This window comes from Enoplosus armatus, chromosome 16 (assembly GCF_043641665.1).
Source record: "Enoplosus armatus isolate fEnoArm2 chromosome 16, fEnoArm2.hap1, whole genome shotgun sequence".
Classification (NCBI taxonomy): Eukaryota; Metazoa; Chordata; class Actinopteri; order Centrarchiformes; family Enoplosidae; genus Enoplosus; species Enoplosus armatus.
Genome location: NC_092195.1, coordinates 3,712,006 through 3,726,497, shown reverse-complemented (window position 1 = coordinate 3,726,497; position 14,492 = coordinate 3,712,006). Strand labels below are relative to the sequence as shown.

General features: G+C 46.1%; 2 protein-coding genes across 2 annotated transcripts; both read left to right on the top strand.

Annotated features, from left to right (window-relative positions):
- The first annotated feature begins 833 nt into the window (after window positions 1-833).
- Window positions 834-5,498, top strand: tmem222b (transmembrane protein 222b). Its single transcript, XM_070922068.1, has 6 exons — window positions 834-967; window positions 1,834-1,918; window positions 2,752-2,783; window positions 2,898-2,994; window positions 3,078-3,208; window positions 4,710-5,498. Exons 1-6 carry the CDS (start codon window positions 849-851, stop codon window positions 4,795-4,797), a joined length of 552 nt encoding a protein of 183 aa, XP_070778169.1. The 5' UTR covers window positions 834-848; the 3' UTR covers window positions 4,798-5,498.
- A 3,618-nt stretch (window positions 5,499-9,116) lies between these two features.
- Window positions 9,117-10,615, top strand: tpbg1b (trophoblast glycoprotein 1b). The gene is made up of 2 exons (XM_070922310.1): window positions 9,117-9,373; window positions 9,720-10,615. Exons 1-2 carry the CDS (start codon window positions 9,117-9,119, stop codon window positions 10,567-10,569), a joined length of 1,107 nt encoding a protein of 368 aa, XP_070778411.1. The 3' UTR covers window positions 10,570-10,615.
- The last annotated feature ends 3,877 nt before the right edge of the window (window positions 10,616-14,492 follow it).

Sequence of the window (14,492 nt, the reverse complement as noted above, 5' to 3'; positions counted from 1 at the left end):
ACTCAGTTCAGTTTACCGTGATGTAAATGTAAATCCACACACTGAAGAAACTGGAACCAAAGGACGTCTTTTGTTTTTGCTTTAAAATAACATGTAATGGCTCATGTAACCTGTTGTAAACCCACATTTTCCCACACTTACACCTAAAAAGCCACAAATTTCACTCATTTGTTTGATCATTTTTGACACCTTCAGAATTGCAAATAAACTCGAGGCGTTTCTTCAGTGTCGCATAGCCCAGGTTATTCTGGAAATGTGAATAAGAAACCCTGGGAGGCAGATTAATATAGTACTAATATAATATAGTAGTATAGTGCTATAGTATGTATTTTTGGTCAGTAATAGCAACAATGAATGTAAACAGAACTGCTTGAAGTGTGAAATATTTTTCTGCTCTGAGGGCTGAGGGTTAAACAAGTTTTACTGGGCAGGTCTGTTGCTCGCATGGATCCCGGAAGCAGCTGCAGTTTCCAAGAGACACATCAGTATCAAGTCAGCATGAATACAAGAAAAGGCTTTCGACCGCAAATTTTCAAAGTATGGTAGTCCGCTGTGGGCTTTACCCACGCTGAACTGTCATATATTGTGTTGTATATGATATAACACGTCAGTCTCTATCTTTCGGCTCTGAATTACCCCTGATGTTAAGATAATACAGAACATTTAACTAGGGTTGTTCATGACGGCGCGTATCCCTCTACTTATTATTTATTGCCAAAACGGGGAACGCATTCCATTTTATTTTGAAGCTACAGTCGCCACGTTTCCGGTCTTGTTCCGTGTGTGTGTGTGGCTGGCTTGACTCAGCTGTGAACGGGACAAATGAAGTTCATTTTCCACAGCTGGTGATGGCGGATGTTGTTGATAAAGACACCATGAAGAATTACCACATAGCGTCTGAGAAAATAAACCCCGAGACCGGCCGCTATCCTTACTGTATCGTGTGGACACCTATCCCCGTGTTGTCGTGAGTTACCGCCGTCCACCGTCCGTGCGGGTCGGCTTTTGACCAAAACCTCGGGGCACGAGACGGAAGAAGTGACAGCTCTATTAGCTTAGCTAGCTAGCAGACGATCAAAGCCATCCTGTTGCTGGTTTCCGGTCAGAAATCCCTTCTATTGTTGTGCCCTCGGTGTTAGTTAGAGGCAGAGCAGGCGTGTTAAAATGTTACGAGTATGATTTGAAATACCTTTTTTTTTTTTATTTCGCTGCATAATCAGGCAAAAAAATAATTAGTAAACCTATTAACGCCAAATAAACAAAAATGTCGATCAAAACAACACAAACGGTTGTGCATATTGATGTTTTAGTAATGCCAAAATACTATTTGTCAATGATACATTTCATATTGTTTTAAAACCATCAAGATGTGTGGTGCTGGTGGTGGGGGGGCAGAGAATATATACAACTTTTGAAATTATTACTCCTGCTTGTTATTATCTTCCATTAAAGTCCTGACAGTTGTGTAACTCAGTACCACTTCATCAGATGATGATGATGATGATGATGATGATGATGCCATGTCCCTGGGACATCATCTGATCTAATGAGGGTCGGTGGATCTGACAGGAGAAGTAGGCTTGAAGCTGGAAGGTTGTCAGTTGGAGTTCCTGAACCAGATTAGAGGTTGTTTTTTTGGGGGGGGGAAATTAGTGGATTGTTACGCCGCCTTTTTCTCCAACACAGTTATGTTACATGTGTGATGGAGCCCTTGTCTGCCCTGTGTGGACCTGGCCAAAAAAGAGGTTATGTCCGCCATTAGTTCGGTATGTGTCCGTGTTTTTGAGGCGTATTGTGTTGTAATGTTAACTTTGTTTTTTTGTTTTTGTTCAGATGGCTGCTGCCATTCATCGGCCACATGGGGATCTGCACTTCCACCGGTGTCATCCGGGACTTTGCTGGACCTTACTTTGTCTCGGTGAGTAATGACTGTGGTCCTGTAAGGTTTACGCAAGTCTCTTTTGAGAGAATGTCATAGCCTGTATGTGAAATGATGTAGTATACAGTGGCGCTACACTAGCACAATGGGTGTCAGGTAAGACTATGAGTACTGTAGGAGCTTACAGTGTATTAATGAGTAGTCCACTGCAAATATATGTTACCTCAGGATTCAATAAGCAGAAAATCTGACAAATAACTGGGCATTCGGACTGAAAAAATTGCAAGGGGCTGCATTGTTGGGTGCGTGTTGCTTCAGGTACAAGTGAGATAATGAAATATGATCCAGGACGTCCAGTTGAGTAACACTGCACAGCGCAGTATGAGGAAGGATTTTACAACCCTGGAAAGTCATCATGGCGGCAGTCCTTTTCTCTTTCGTCCCGACGTTGAAGAGGTAAACAGTGGAAAGCATTTGATTGGCCAGTGCAGCGCCTTGCGGGACGATGTCACGCTGTGTTTTTTTTTTTTTTTTTGCCGTAGCCCTCTGCACTGGCAACCCCCACCGTATCAAAGCACAGATCCCATTCACATGAATGAGGGGGGCTGCATCCTCCCACGCAGTGCATTTGGTGATTGCACACAAACAAAGTCAAGCGGTGAATACAGACAAACAGGGTGTGAGGCACATTTCCTGAATTCTCAATGCTAAACTACAGATTCCGGTTTCCAAAGAGCCCAATAACTGTTTTTGAGTTAGAAAATCTTCCAACATTTTTACTGCCAAATAATTAGCTCCTAATGATGGGGGGGGGGGGAGGAACATACAGTGAGACTTGAAATAATAAATAGCAATAAACTCTTTTTTAACAGGAAGACAACATGGCTTTTGGAAGACCAACAAAGTAAGTAAATGAAAATATTTGGGCTGTTGTGATTACACTGATTTTCCAGTGAACACCTGTTTCCTCACGTCTGTCCTCTGCATCAATCCAGTTTGTTTTCCTCTTTGACTGTAGGTACTGGATGCTGGACGTCAGCAAAGTCTACGCCAGCGGCTCCAATGCCTGGGACACGGCGGTGCACGATGCTTCAGAGGAGTATAAGCACCGGATGGTAAATAATAAGCGACAAGTGTGTGTTTTTACTTGATGTAGGAAAGTGAAAGCACCAGTAACGACTCTTTATTTTCTCCAAAGCACAACCTCTGCTGCGACAACTGTCACTCGCATGTCGCCATGGCTCTGAATCTGATGCGATATGAAAACAGCACCTCATGGAACATGGTCAACCTCTGCCTCCTGGCTCTGATCCACGGAAAACATGTCAGGTAAGAACGCGTCCGGAAAACTAAATGAATGTTCCAACTACGGCTGAGGGATGGGTTGAGTTGTTGTGGATTTTGAATAGTGAATAGAAACAAAACCACTGGCACGTCTGAATGCTGCACAGTCTCAGGGAATCTACTGAAGGGTGTGCGAGGGTGTTCACATCCATAGTGGGTAAACAGTGTAGGAAGATGCTCCCAGTTCTTTTGGACAATGCAGCAGGAAATGTCCTTGGCCGGTCAGTCGCTTGATCTTAGTCCAACTGAACAGGTGGTCCACCTGCCGAAGCCCCTGAAACAAGCGAGAAGGAGAAGATGGCTCCTGTACAGGCCTGGCAGAGCATCACCAGGAAAGTCGCTGCTCACACAGTGAACGGCCATCAAATGAATGCTAAGAGTCAGCACTTCAAACGCGTAGTCACCGTTTGATTTCAAATCCACTGTGCTGGAGTAGAGGCGACACAATGGACAACGTGTCCGTGTCCTACCGCTACCTGGCTGCGCCGTAGAGTCGCTTGTATGTACAAGAGAAATAACGAGGATAACCGCAATGGTTTGAAATATTTTGGCATTGGCACAGAAAATGGGAAATTTGCGTCTTCTGTCCAGAAACGTCAGCGTTTCATTTGCCTTTTTAAAGGCCCAAAACTAGTGCCTGCCATATCATCTACAGCTGCTCTCTTCAAAGCCTCCACAAGAAGTAGGGCTGAAGCTTGTGAATGAGGTTTCTCACTGGGATCCCAGGGGCTCGGGCATGATTTCACTGGCATGCCTTGAACCTGTTGTGTCTCAGGACACGAGAGAGAGAGCCCTGATTCTTGGGAAGTATTCAGAGCGTATATAGGACATTCCTCCAGAAGGCCTTTGAATACCGGCGTTGCAGGGATGGACTACACATCCCAGTGGCTACTTGTGTACAGCTGCAACTGTATCAGGAAAGTGGCTAAAAGGCAACAGTCAGCTTTTGCCATCATGCATTCACGTGTATCCAAACTCTGCTAAAATGCTAAACAGCTGTCATGAAATCAACTGCACGGACTCAGTAGGTGTGTCACAGACTGTCCAGGACTAAAGAGAAGAGGCAGCACGAATAGATAAGGGCTGTGTAGCGCTAACAAACCAAGCGCGCATGTCGACCCGCATTTCTGCACTGGGAACCTCAATTTCTGGCCATATTTCAGCGTCCACAGACTGTCTGGTACGCTGTACAGGTGATTGTTCGTTCTGATGACCTTCACTTTGCTTCCCTTCCAGTATCATAGCTCCCTCTGTTCATAGCACCTACTCGTTTTGCTTCTCAGCGGGCGCAAATGGGGTCTTAATGTGAAAATGTTACACGAGTACATATTGTCTCTACTGTAACGCCTGATGTCGTAGTTACCGTGGGTGGGGGGGAAGTCATACAAAGATTAGATTAGGCCCCACCTCACCGCCTCCATGCTCTTCTGCTTCTCACCTTCATTTCCCTGTGTCTCCTCTCCTCTCTGTGGGTGCCCCGGTCCAGCTGTGCGGGCTTTCTGAAGACCTGGCTGCCTTTCCTGATGCTGATGGGCCTCATCCTCACAGTGGCCCTGGCCCTCAACCTGCGGTGACCTGGGAGGCAGGTTGAGGATGCAGTGGAACCCCCCCTGCAGGTCGGACGTGGGGTTGACCTTTTAGACAACAAAGGCGGGGGAGAGGGTGGGGGGGGGGGTGTGGCGAAAGTGACCGAGGAGACAAAAGACTGCTCGCCTCAAAGAGAAGACTGTTGAACGGGAATGTCCAACACATGTATGCCAACACATGCTTGGTTTGTGTGTAAAGCAGGCAGCCGGTTACTGGCAGTACTCCAGCGGTGAAGCTGGAATGCCCTAGTGACAGAAATTCATTTATATTCAGTCATTTATTTTGAGAGACGTGACCACCACCCAACCAACACCACCACCAGAACCGCACAAACGCACGTAATGGATTATGACTATTGAAAGGCTAACGGCAGGTTTAAGCCTGCAGCGAGTGTAGAAGTTGTGTAGACGTATTAATAGTTGAGCAGAGGTACGTACTTTGTTGAATCCTCTGAGGGAAACACATCCATGCCTTGCGTTCGGATTCTGATGGTCTTACTTTATAATGGATTGGGAGTGTATTCCCATAATTCAGTGCTTCCAGAATGTCATTTTTATACTGGGGGAAGCACAAACATGTTAAATCAATTAGATGCCTTTCTAGGGAATTCATTGCATTTCATGCTTGGATCTAATGTAGCTCTTCTACAGCACCGCAACTTCAACTTAATATGCCAGAGAGGGTTGTATTTCTGTGTTTTCTTACTTCAGAACTAATATCAAAAAGTCTGCATCTTCTAAAAAAGAAAAAAATAGAAACATTTCTACTGAGACATGTTGTACATGCATTACACGCATCACCTCATACTTCAATAGGTTTACAATACATGTTTTCATACCTTTTAACTGCAGATCATCTGTGCAGCGATTGTAGCAACCTCAATGAATGTGGCTGTGGAAAATACCAACAGGCTAGTGAAGCTCCTGTTGGTTTTCTATACTTGTGCCAAACGTAAGAGAACGGGAGACCAACTCAAACTGTGTCCTTAGTGTCTAACTTGGCCCGTTGAGGTCCGAGTCGTGAAACCTGGTCTGATGTTTTTGTTCAACCTGAGAGATGTTTTGCTTTTCATCACCAGTTATGACTTCAGAGGGGAGGAGCAAGAGTCAGTGCCTAAAGATGACCCCTCTCACAGATCCCTTATATGTAACAGTATCAGTTTTGTGGTTATTTTTGCCACTTTTAAAAAAAAAAATAAAAAAAATACTCCACATGATGGTTGGCACTGGGAATCCGTTGCCATGGCTGTGGTGAGTCGATTCAAATCCCCTCATTGTTTGCAATCAAACAGAAGAGGGGGGGGCGGGGGGGTGGGGGTGTTGAGCCCTCTCTTTGTCCGCGGTGCTGCCAGAAGCAGCAGGTAGCCAGGATCCTCAGGTTTTTTTCACACTTCCCCAGCCCCGGCTGAATATCTCCAGTTCTCACCCGGCGCCTGACCCGGCGTCGCTCCTGCTGCTCTCCACCTCTGCGGATCAGACTCGGAAGGTCATCGCGACATGACGGCGCCGCTTCGCGAAGCTTTTGATATACATCCTGCAATAATCCAAAGTAGATGTCATGCGAGTGTGAGCTCCTCAATTAAAATCAGTTTGACTTTGTGCATTAAGGGTTTAACACTAGGGCTAACACCGTGCCAGTTTTCTAGACTTTGCTCTTCCTCATTGGGCTTCTGTTTGAAATATTCTGTGGCCTCTTGTGTGTATTTCACTCATGTTGCCTGTAAATATTTGATCACACATTACACTCTACACCAGGTGCTCTTTATATACTTTGCAAACGTGATCGCTCACTCTACAGATGTGTCCTTTTGAATAATTTACCGTGTCATTTTTTGTTCTCTTTATTCCCCCTCTGCATCTCATCCCTGCTCGACGATGAGGCAGATATGTGCCTGAATGAGTGTGTGATTGTGTGTGTGTGTGTACACAGCGATTGGAGGGAGCATGCGATTGCATGCCAGCATGCGTGTGTATTGCATGCATGCAAGAACACGAGTGTTTTGGTGAGAGAAGCTCCTGTCTGACCCATACTGTGGCTTCTTGATTAATAATCAGCTGCGCTCCATTGCAGCCAACTGCCTAGTGATTGATTTTCTATATTTATTACTCCATATCTTTCTCTTTATCTCTTTCTGTCTCTAAAGTCTTCTGTGATCGCTGGTAAAGAAACCTTAGCAAGAATAAATAATAAATTAGACTGTAACTGCTTAAGTTGATGTTGATTTGATGCAATAGCCCGTACTGTAGCTACAGACTCTGTAGGTTAGAGCTGCAGAGTCATTTTCTCCGACCATTGAAACGAGGAAACGGAAAGAAATGGACAATGTGCCCTCGATTTGAACAGCGGACGCTATCCGCTTGAAAACCTTTTTACTGTGACACATGGCCACGTCACTAGTAACTAGTGTGAGGAGGTAATCGCCTTTTTATTGTAAATACAACTTTGTGCCCCGAAGTCTCAAACATGTATATTTTGTAATGATTAGGAAATGAAGATTCAGGACTTTGAAAGAGGACTGGTGTGTGTTCCGAGTGGTGTTAGTAAATGCAGCAGGTGTTTTTAAAATAAGAAATGTGGGAATATGCTCATTATGCCTAAACTGCAGCGACAGTTTCCATCTGAACATATGAGTCTTTAGTGAAACAGCTCATTCCTTACATTTTGAGCTGTGAAAGGTGATGAATGAACGGCCCCACATAGTCATTATTACAGCTTTTTACATATAAAGGTATATGTGTATTTTATAGGATAGGAATAGTACGCCGGTCCTTATATTGGAGTGCATGTGCAAGAATGCAATAGTCAGCGGAGGTCATTTGAAAGGTTTTAGATGCTGCCTGCTGCGGTGCCTTGTTGTATCCAAGAGCCAGGTCCAGGAATGTGGAGACCTGTGGTCCCAACGATTCAGCCCAGTGACAAAAGACAGTTGGGATGCTATTATTAGTGCCACTATCCATATATACTTATACCAGTCTGCAATTTCAACCCCCCCCCTCCCTCCCCCCTTTTGTTTCCCTAATCCCCCCACGGGGGGAATTTTAAGACTCCTGCAAGTGACTGTGTGAACTCTGAATGTGTTTATGACTTACAGCTATAATACCAATAAAGATGTCTATTATTGTAGAAATGTGTGGGGCTTGTTTTTTTTTGGGGGGGGGGGGGGGTTTAACTTGGATTGCCATCATGTAATTATGACTGCTGTGTTTGATTGAGGCCGTCAGCAGGAGGGATGATGTTAGGATTTGAAGAGCCATGAGAGGCTAAGTCACCTTCCTCCTCCTGACGTTTCCATAAATACACTCAGAAGTGATTCCTGTAACAGTCATTACAAGCTGTCAGAATAAACATTAAGGGAGGGAAGCAGTCACAGCTTTGATACTCTACCACCAAGAGGCCAAAGGTCCCACTCAATGGCCGCTATCCTGCTGAGCATCACAAGAACAGGGGGATCAAAGGCTTCGCAGTCTGGCCCCCAAACACCCCTCCCCCCAGCCTTACCATACCACCTGTGTAGGTGGGAATGACCAGGGGACGTGTAAACAGTGTTTACTAAGTGTTAAGTTTAAGGGAAAGTCGTTGCATTCAGCAAATCTCATGAAAAGAAAACTCTCTTTAAACCAGAATTATAGCAATAAAATAAGACAGTGACTGATTCCTGACAAAGATGCCATCGCACAGAAAGAGAACATGGCTACTAAGCTGCCCTGGTGGGACTTTTCTTATAGACAGCACAGATTTCTTGCAATATTTTGCTTGTTCTTTGATCTGCGATGGTCCAGGTCCCCGTGCGGGCTCAGGCGTGTGGGACTGCGGAGGGACAAACACGAAGAGAGGGAGAGCTGAAAGCCAAAGACACTTTCTCCTCCTCATCCCCCTCTCGTTGCCAGCAGTGTCTACTCCGGGCTGACAGGAAGATCTCGCGGATCCGGACCCGGTGCGGGGCAGGAGAGAAGCCCCTCCCCGCAGATCAACCCACCGGGCGACGGTCCTTTTAACTTCATTGTTGCAGAAGAAGCGACGCCCCGCTTCGCCGCGGCTAAAGGATCAAACGCCCCCACATCCGATCAGCACGACCCCCAGTTTTGTCCTCATGGAAATCAGAGGCTGCCTCCCGGCCGCACTTTCTGCAGAGATGCAAAGTTGAAGCGCATTCCCAGCCGGGACGGAGCAGACCGTGATGTCTGGTCTGAGCAGCTGATCGTTTCATTTATCCAGTTGACTTTTTTCTTGTTGTTGTTGTTGTTGTTGTTGCTGCGTTATTGCTCTCGGACCGCACTCCTCTCCCACCCCCCCACCCTGCTCCAACATGCTGGACTTGCTGGCACAGCGCATTGTTTTCTGCGCGCTGCTCGGCTCCGCTTACGCGTCGTGCCCTCCGCGCTGCGAGTGCTCGGAGGCGGCTCACACCGTGAAGTGCGTCTCCAGAGACCTGCGGAGCGTCCCGACCGGGATCCCCGGATACACCAGGAACCTGTTCATAACCGGGAACCAAATCAGTCGAATCGGTCCGGAGTCTTTTCAGGGGCTGGATAATGTGACCAACCTGTCTCTGAGCAATAACAGGTAAGACTCTCCTGCTGCCTTTTTGTCCTCGCTGTAATGTAAAGCCATGTATTCCTCAAAGACAGAAGAGCTTGTCTCAATAGCAGAAGACTATTTTAGTTTGTCAGTCATCAGTCTGCCCCCATTGTTCCTGAAACAGCAGCTCAGCAGATTGTATGAATTTGGTGATCTGACACTTGGAGCCGGGGCTCTGCGGGCTCTCGGGGTGCGTTCGAATGACAACCACATTTTATTTTAGTCTTGCTCCAAGGTAAATCAGAAACATTCATTCTTTTTTCCCCACTGTCTTGCTCTTGTATGTGATTTGAAAGTGAGAATGATATCTCGTGGATCTCCTCACATCCAGGATTTCCGAGGTGGAATCCCATACCTTCGCCGGACTCCGCAGCCTTCGCTCCCTGGATTTGAGCAACAACCAGCTGGCAGTCGTTCACCCCGAGGCCTTCACAGTGCAGAACCAGTCCCTGCGGGAGCTCAACCTGAGCCGAGCCCTCTACAACCACTCGTCAGTGATGGACTTGGCCACCTCTCTCCGCTGGAGCTCCCTGGGGAGCCTGAAGGGACTGGACCTTTCGGACAACAGCCTCATCTATTTACCCTCGCGCATCTTCTCCCACCTCACCAGCCTGCGGCGGCTCCAGCTTTCCAACAACTCCCTGGTGGCCATCCACAACGCCACCTTCTCGGGTTTGGAGCACCTGGAGGAGCTCGACCTGACCCTCAACGCCCTCAAGACGGTGCCCGAGGAGGGCCTGCGAGAGCTGGACTCCCTGCCCAGCGCTGCTCTTCTGCTGGGGGAAAACCCGTTCACGTGCAAGTGCGGAATCGAACCTTTTGCCCTGTGGCTCAACAGATCACAGGGACGCATTATAGACGCCGAGGACCTTGTGTGCGCCTTCCCGGCCGGCATGAGAAACACATCCATGCTCGCCGTGGGCACCTTGACTCTTGGGTGCCACCAGAGGAACGCAGGGGCTGACCTTGCTTTGCAGACCTCTTACGTCTTCTTGGGCATAGTCCTGGGCTTCGTGGGTCTCATCTTCCTTTTCGTACTTTATCTGAACCGCAAGGGCATCAAGAAGCGGGTCTACGACATGCGGGACGCCTGCAGGGAGGTGTGGGAGGGCTACCACTACCGCTTCGAGATCGACTCTGGCCCCAGGTTATCACAGGTCTCCACGAGCGCTGACATGTGAGAGGACAATCCCCCCCCCGGTGGATTTTCTAAGGAGACGGACTCTTTTCTAATGCATATATCAGTAGCAGAATGTAAAAATTGTACAGATTTGTCTGTAAATATATACATATAATAGAGTTAATAATCTTTCCGCCTTGTTGTTCAAAGCATGCACTGCCCATCTTTCCCCGTTACACCTCCAACACGCTTTTAATACAGCGTATCTCGGGTCTGTTGTCAAACTTGTTGAGTCAAATGGACGTGAGTGAGGTGAAGGGACTTCATTGATTGGCATGTCTTATATCCTTGTCTGTTCCTGATGTCCACACAAAAGCAACAGCAAGTGCCTCCAGTCAGCTAGGTATTGTTTGCTAATCAATGGCCTGACCTGAGCCCGCCCTCTACAGCGGCGCATCTTCAGTCATTATTCAGTCATTATCTTGTCCTCATGTTTAGCTTGTAAAAAAAAAAAGAAAAAAAAAAGCAACTAAATGCTGCAATAAAATCCCGACGCTACAAAAACAAACCTCTGGGAATTTAAAACACAACCCCTCATTCATCTCTGAGCCACTTCAAGCCCTTTGGTCTCTCCGTCCTTCAGCCCCAGGGTGTCGGAGAGGAATTAAGCCTCCAAAAGCTCTCCTGAAATCGCCACTCTGCTCCTCTTTGGCTGTTGGATTGGATGTGTGTGTGTGTGTGTGTGTGTGTGTGTGGGGGGGGGGGGCAATTCAGCACAGGCCAGCGGAAATCTCTTAGCCCCCTCATTTCTCTCTCTCTCTCTCTCTCTTTTTTTCATGAAACGTTGCTTTGTTTCAACTCCTTGAGTTTTATTGTCAAAATGATGAGAACCAGTCCCGGGCTGAGGCCGCTGAAAGCAATCTCCCTCCTTCCTTAAAGACAACAGCCGCTCTTTGAAGGAAAACTCTGGCTCTCCACGTTTTTCTGTTTAGGGGATTTTTCCCCCCCCCCTTCCAATGATAAGATACAGATGATTCTGAAACACCAGCCACATTGTTTCATTCAGCCGTTTGCTCTGACCAGTTAAGGAGTGGGCCATTGGAAAAGAAAGAAGAGTACGTTCTTGACCTTTTGGGTTTTTCTCGACCTTTTATGCTTTTAGTGTCTTTTTAGTGGAGGTTGTTTTCAAGAGCAGTTCCTTCAATAACACGGACATCCGGAGGTGTACGTCAGTGCATTTATTTCTCTGTCAAATCCCAAGCCTTACATTTTATCGCATGTTCAAATGGAGGTGAATGATAACCTTGCATGTGTCCCAAATGCCACACGTTTCTCTAAATGGCTACATGACAAAAGCAATTCTCTGTGGCCTTTTGATGCTACAAAGTGAGACAAACGCAGACAGAGAAAGTGGGTGGCAAGCTGCCATTCCTCAAAGCGTTCATTGCCCAAATTGGTAGCTGTCTATGTACTTGGAATTGTCTGAAGTTAGCTGAAACAGCCTCCCGTTGTTGGAAGCCAAAGTAGCACCATCATCCTATCAAGATGTTCCTCTGATGGCGATCCAGAAATGTTTAGACCATGGAGTCATTTTACTGCATGTGCTATGACAAAACAAAACTGTAGAAAGTCACGATATGTGTATACTCATTAAGTGCAAAAGTAATCTTGTGTGTTATGAAAGAGCAGAAATGAATGTATTGCTAATGTTGGGACTAAACTCTCGGTATCATTTCTCTGAGCTGCATTAAGCCCGGGCATTTACTCGCTGAGGAGAAAACAATTGAGGCTGTGCGCTGACACAAAGGGCGGCTCGGATGGCGAGGCGCCTGAAACACGCTTTGTTTTCCAGCGCAAAAAAAAAAAGAAAAAAAAAAAGGATGCCTTGTGATACTCTTTCTGTTTTCACAGACGGCCATTATGCCGCCGTGTAATAGGATTCACTCATGATGACAAAGTTGAGCGCTCTGATCCAGCTATTGTTGAAGTGTCATCATACTTAATAATTGCTTGTGGGAGAAAAATCCCAGGGAAGGTTTTTGCAATTACATAACGTGTCACAACCTGGGGGGGGGGGGGGGGGGGGGCATTAAGCCGGCCACGGGTTATTGGTGTCAATAGGCAGAGCAGAGAGAAGACGGATCATTCCCTGCATGCCATTACTTCCGTTTTCGCTCATTAAAGTGTGGATTAGGAGCCGTTTTTTTTTTTGTTGGTCTTTTTATGAGTCTGGCTGTTTGAAAAATATATGGTCTGTTTGCTATAGGCTGTGCAAGATTGTCTCAGCAGGAATGCAATGAAAAGAGAGGAACCCTGCAAATACATCCAGACGTTCTCCATTACTCCCAGTGCAAAAGAGAGGCTTGTTAAAAACAGAAAGATTGCTCCAATTACAGTGTTCCTTCAGACTGTATGTTGCACATATATCTGATTAAAAGATCACGTCTTTGTTTCAACTCTGCCTGCCATGTCTTGTATTCCCACAAGCCATTTGTCACACCACTGAGGTTTCTTTTGGGGGAAGCAGTTTTAAAAACTTTAACAGCTTTATGCCGCTGTGTGTGCAGCATGTGGTTTTCAAAAGGCAAAATACACATTGGAAGTATTTCTTTTCAGTTTTGAGAGTGTTCCTCGGGAGCACAGCGGGCCTTTTTATTTCATTCTATACGCCTCCTGTCTCCGGCAACATCTTGGCGCCATTACATGGGTTTAATGGCCATGATAGGGAATATGCCTTAAAAGTGAACACCACATCTGTGAGGAATTGAACATGTTAAAAAGAGACCACAACAGTCAGCAGCATGACGACAGAGACAAAGTAGCATCCACCACCCCCACCCCCCCACCCCCCTTCCACTGGCATGCTATGACAAATACAGCTGTCTCTCTCAGCTGTGGACACATCACATCATTTACATTTGCCGTCGCTAAACATTTGGTTGCCCACTTTTACAACCAAGCCATGCACAGGACAGTAAAACAAAGTCTGGCTTCCCTCATCTTCCCTTTTCCTTCTTTTAACAATGAACTTCTTTGTGATGCGAGATCAATGACTTCATTCGCCCAGCCTCCTGTATATGTCGCCTATGCATCATGTCCAAAAGGTCTGTTCAGTGACGGTGGAGACTAAACCCCAGAGTTGGGTCCAGTGGGGTATTACCCATTGTTCTGCTGCTCACTTGATCAATGTGACTAATTGAGTTTGCCGGAGGATGCAAGCGACCAGGAGTTGGTACAGCAGGCCCAACTAGCCATTAAAGCTAACTGGCCCCCCATTTATCACTTTCATAAAGGCTGGAGCTGACAAGAACTTACACACACATGCAGCATACAGTACGTGCACACACACACATATCGTGGTATTTGTTAAAACTGTATACAGACAGTCACTCTATCTAAAAGTCAATCAGAAATTAAAATTCATTATTACTAAGAAATCAGTGTCCTTGGTATACTTATTTTGTCAGAATTGTAATTACCAAAAAGAAGAAATTTCAAGTTTTATTTATTTTTTTGCAGGAGGCACGGACAATATCTGTGTGGCACTAAAAAGAGTTTGTAACATCACATTTGCCTTCACCACAACTGGACCCGAGAAAAAGCTAATGCTAGCTAACAGCTAACACAACACTCAGTGTGCAGGAGATGACTCAGGTGTTGAAGTAACAAATGAAATGTGATGCTTCGTGGGAATCAGCGCTAAAGTTAGCAAGGTAATCATCATGTCTGTCAACCGCTGCCATGGGAAATGCCCACCGAGAGGGAAACCAGAAAAATCTGCATAATAACTGCAGCATCACTGGAGTTTAAATCTCCCCAGACAAGTGAGGAGAATTCAAATCTCAATTTGACATCAATAAAACTCACAATACAAATGGATTTGATTTGCATTTAATTGTGTAGTCTATCAGTCCCACTTGGGTTCATTCACTGCAGAGTTTGTGCAACATGTGTATGTCCTGATGGGATTCTTTATGCTCTTGA

What these genes read in the sequence shown, in the direction of transcription:
- tmem222b (XM_070922068.1), top strand. Translation starts at nt 849, where the DNA reads ATGGCGGATGTTGTTGATAAAGACACCATGAAGAATTACCACATAGCG. An exon ending in ACACCTATCCCCGTGTTGTC is followed by an intron (nt 968 to 1,833) that starts GTGAGTTACCGC and finishes GTTTTTGTTCAG; the next exon opens with ATGGCTGCTGCCATTCATCG. An exon ending in GCTTTTGGAAGACCAACAAA is followed by an intron (nt 2,784 to 2,897) that starts GTAAGTAAATGA and finishes CTTTGACTGTAG; the next exon opens with GTACTGGATGCTGGACGTCA.
- tpbg1b (XM_070922310.1), top strand. Translation starts at nt 9,117, where the DNA reads ATGCTGGACTTGCTGGCACAGCGCATTGTTTTCTGCGCGCTGCTCGGC. An exon ending in CTGTCTCTGAGCAATAACAG is followed by an intron (nt 9,374 to 9,719) that starts GTAAGACTCTCC and finishes CCTCACATCCAG; the next exon opens with GATTTCCGAGGTGGAATCCC.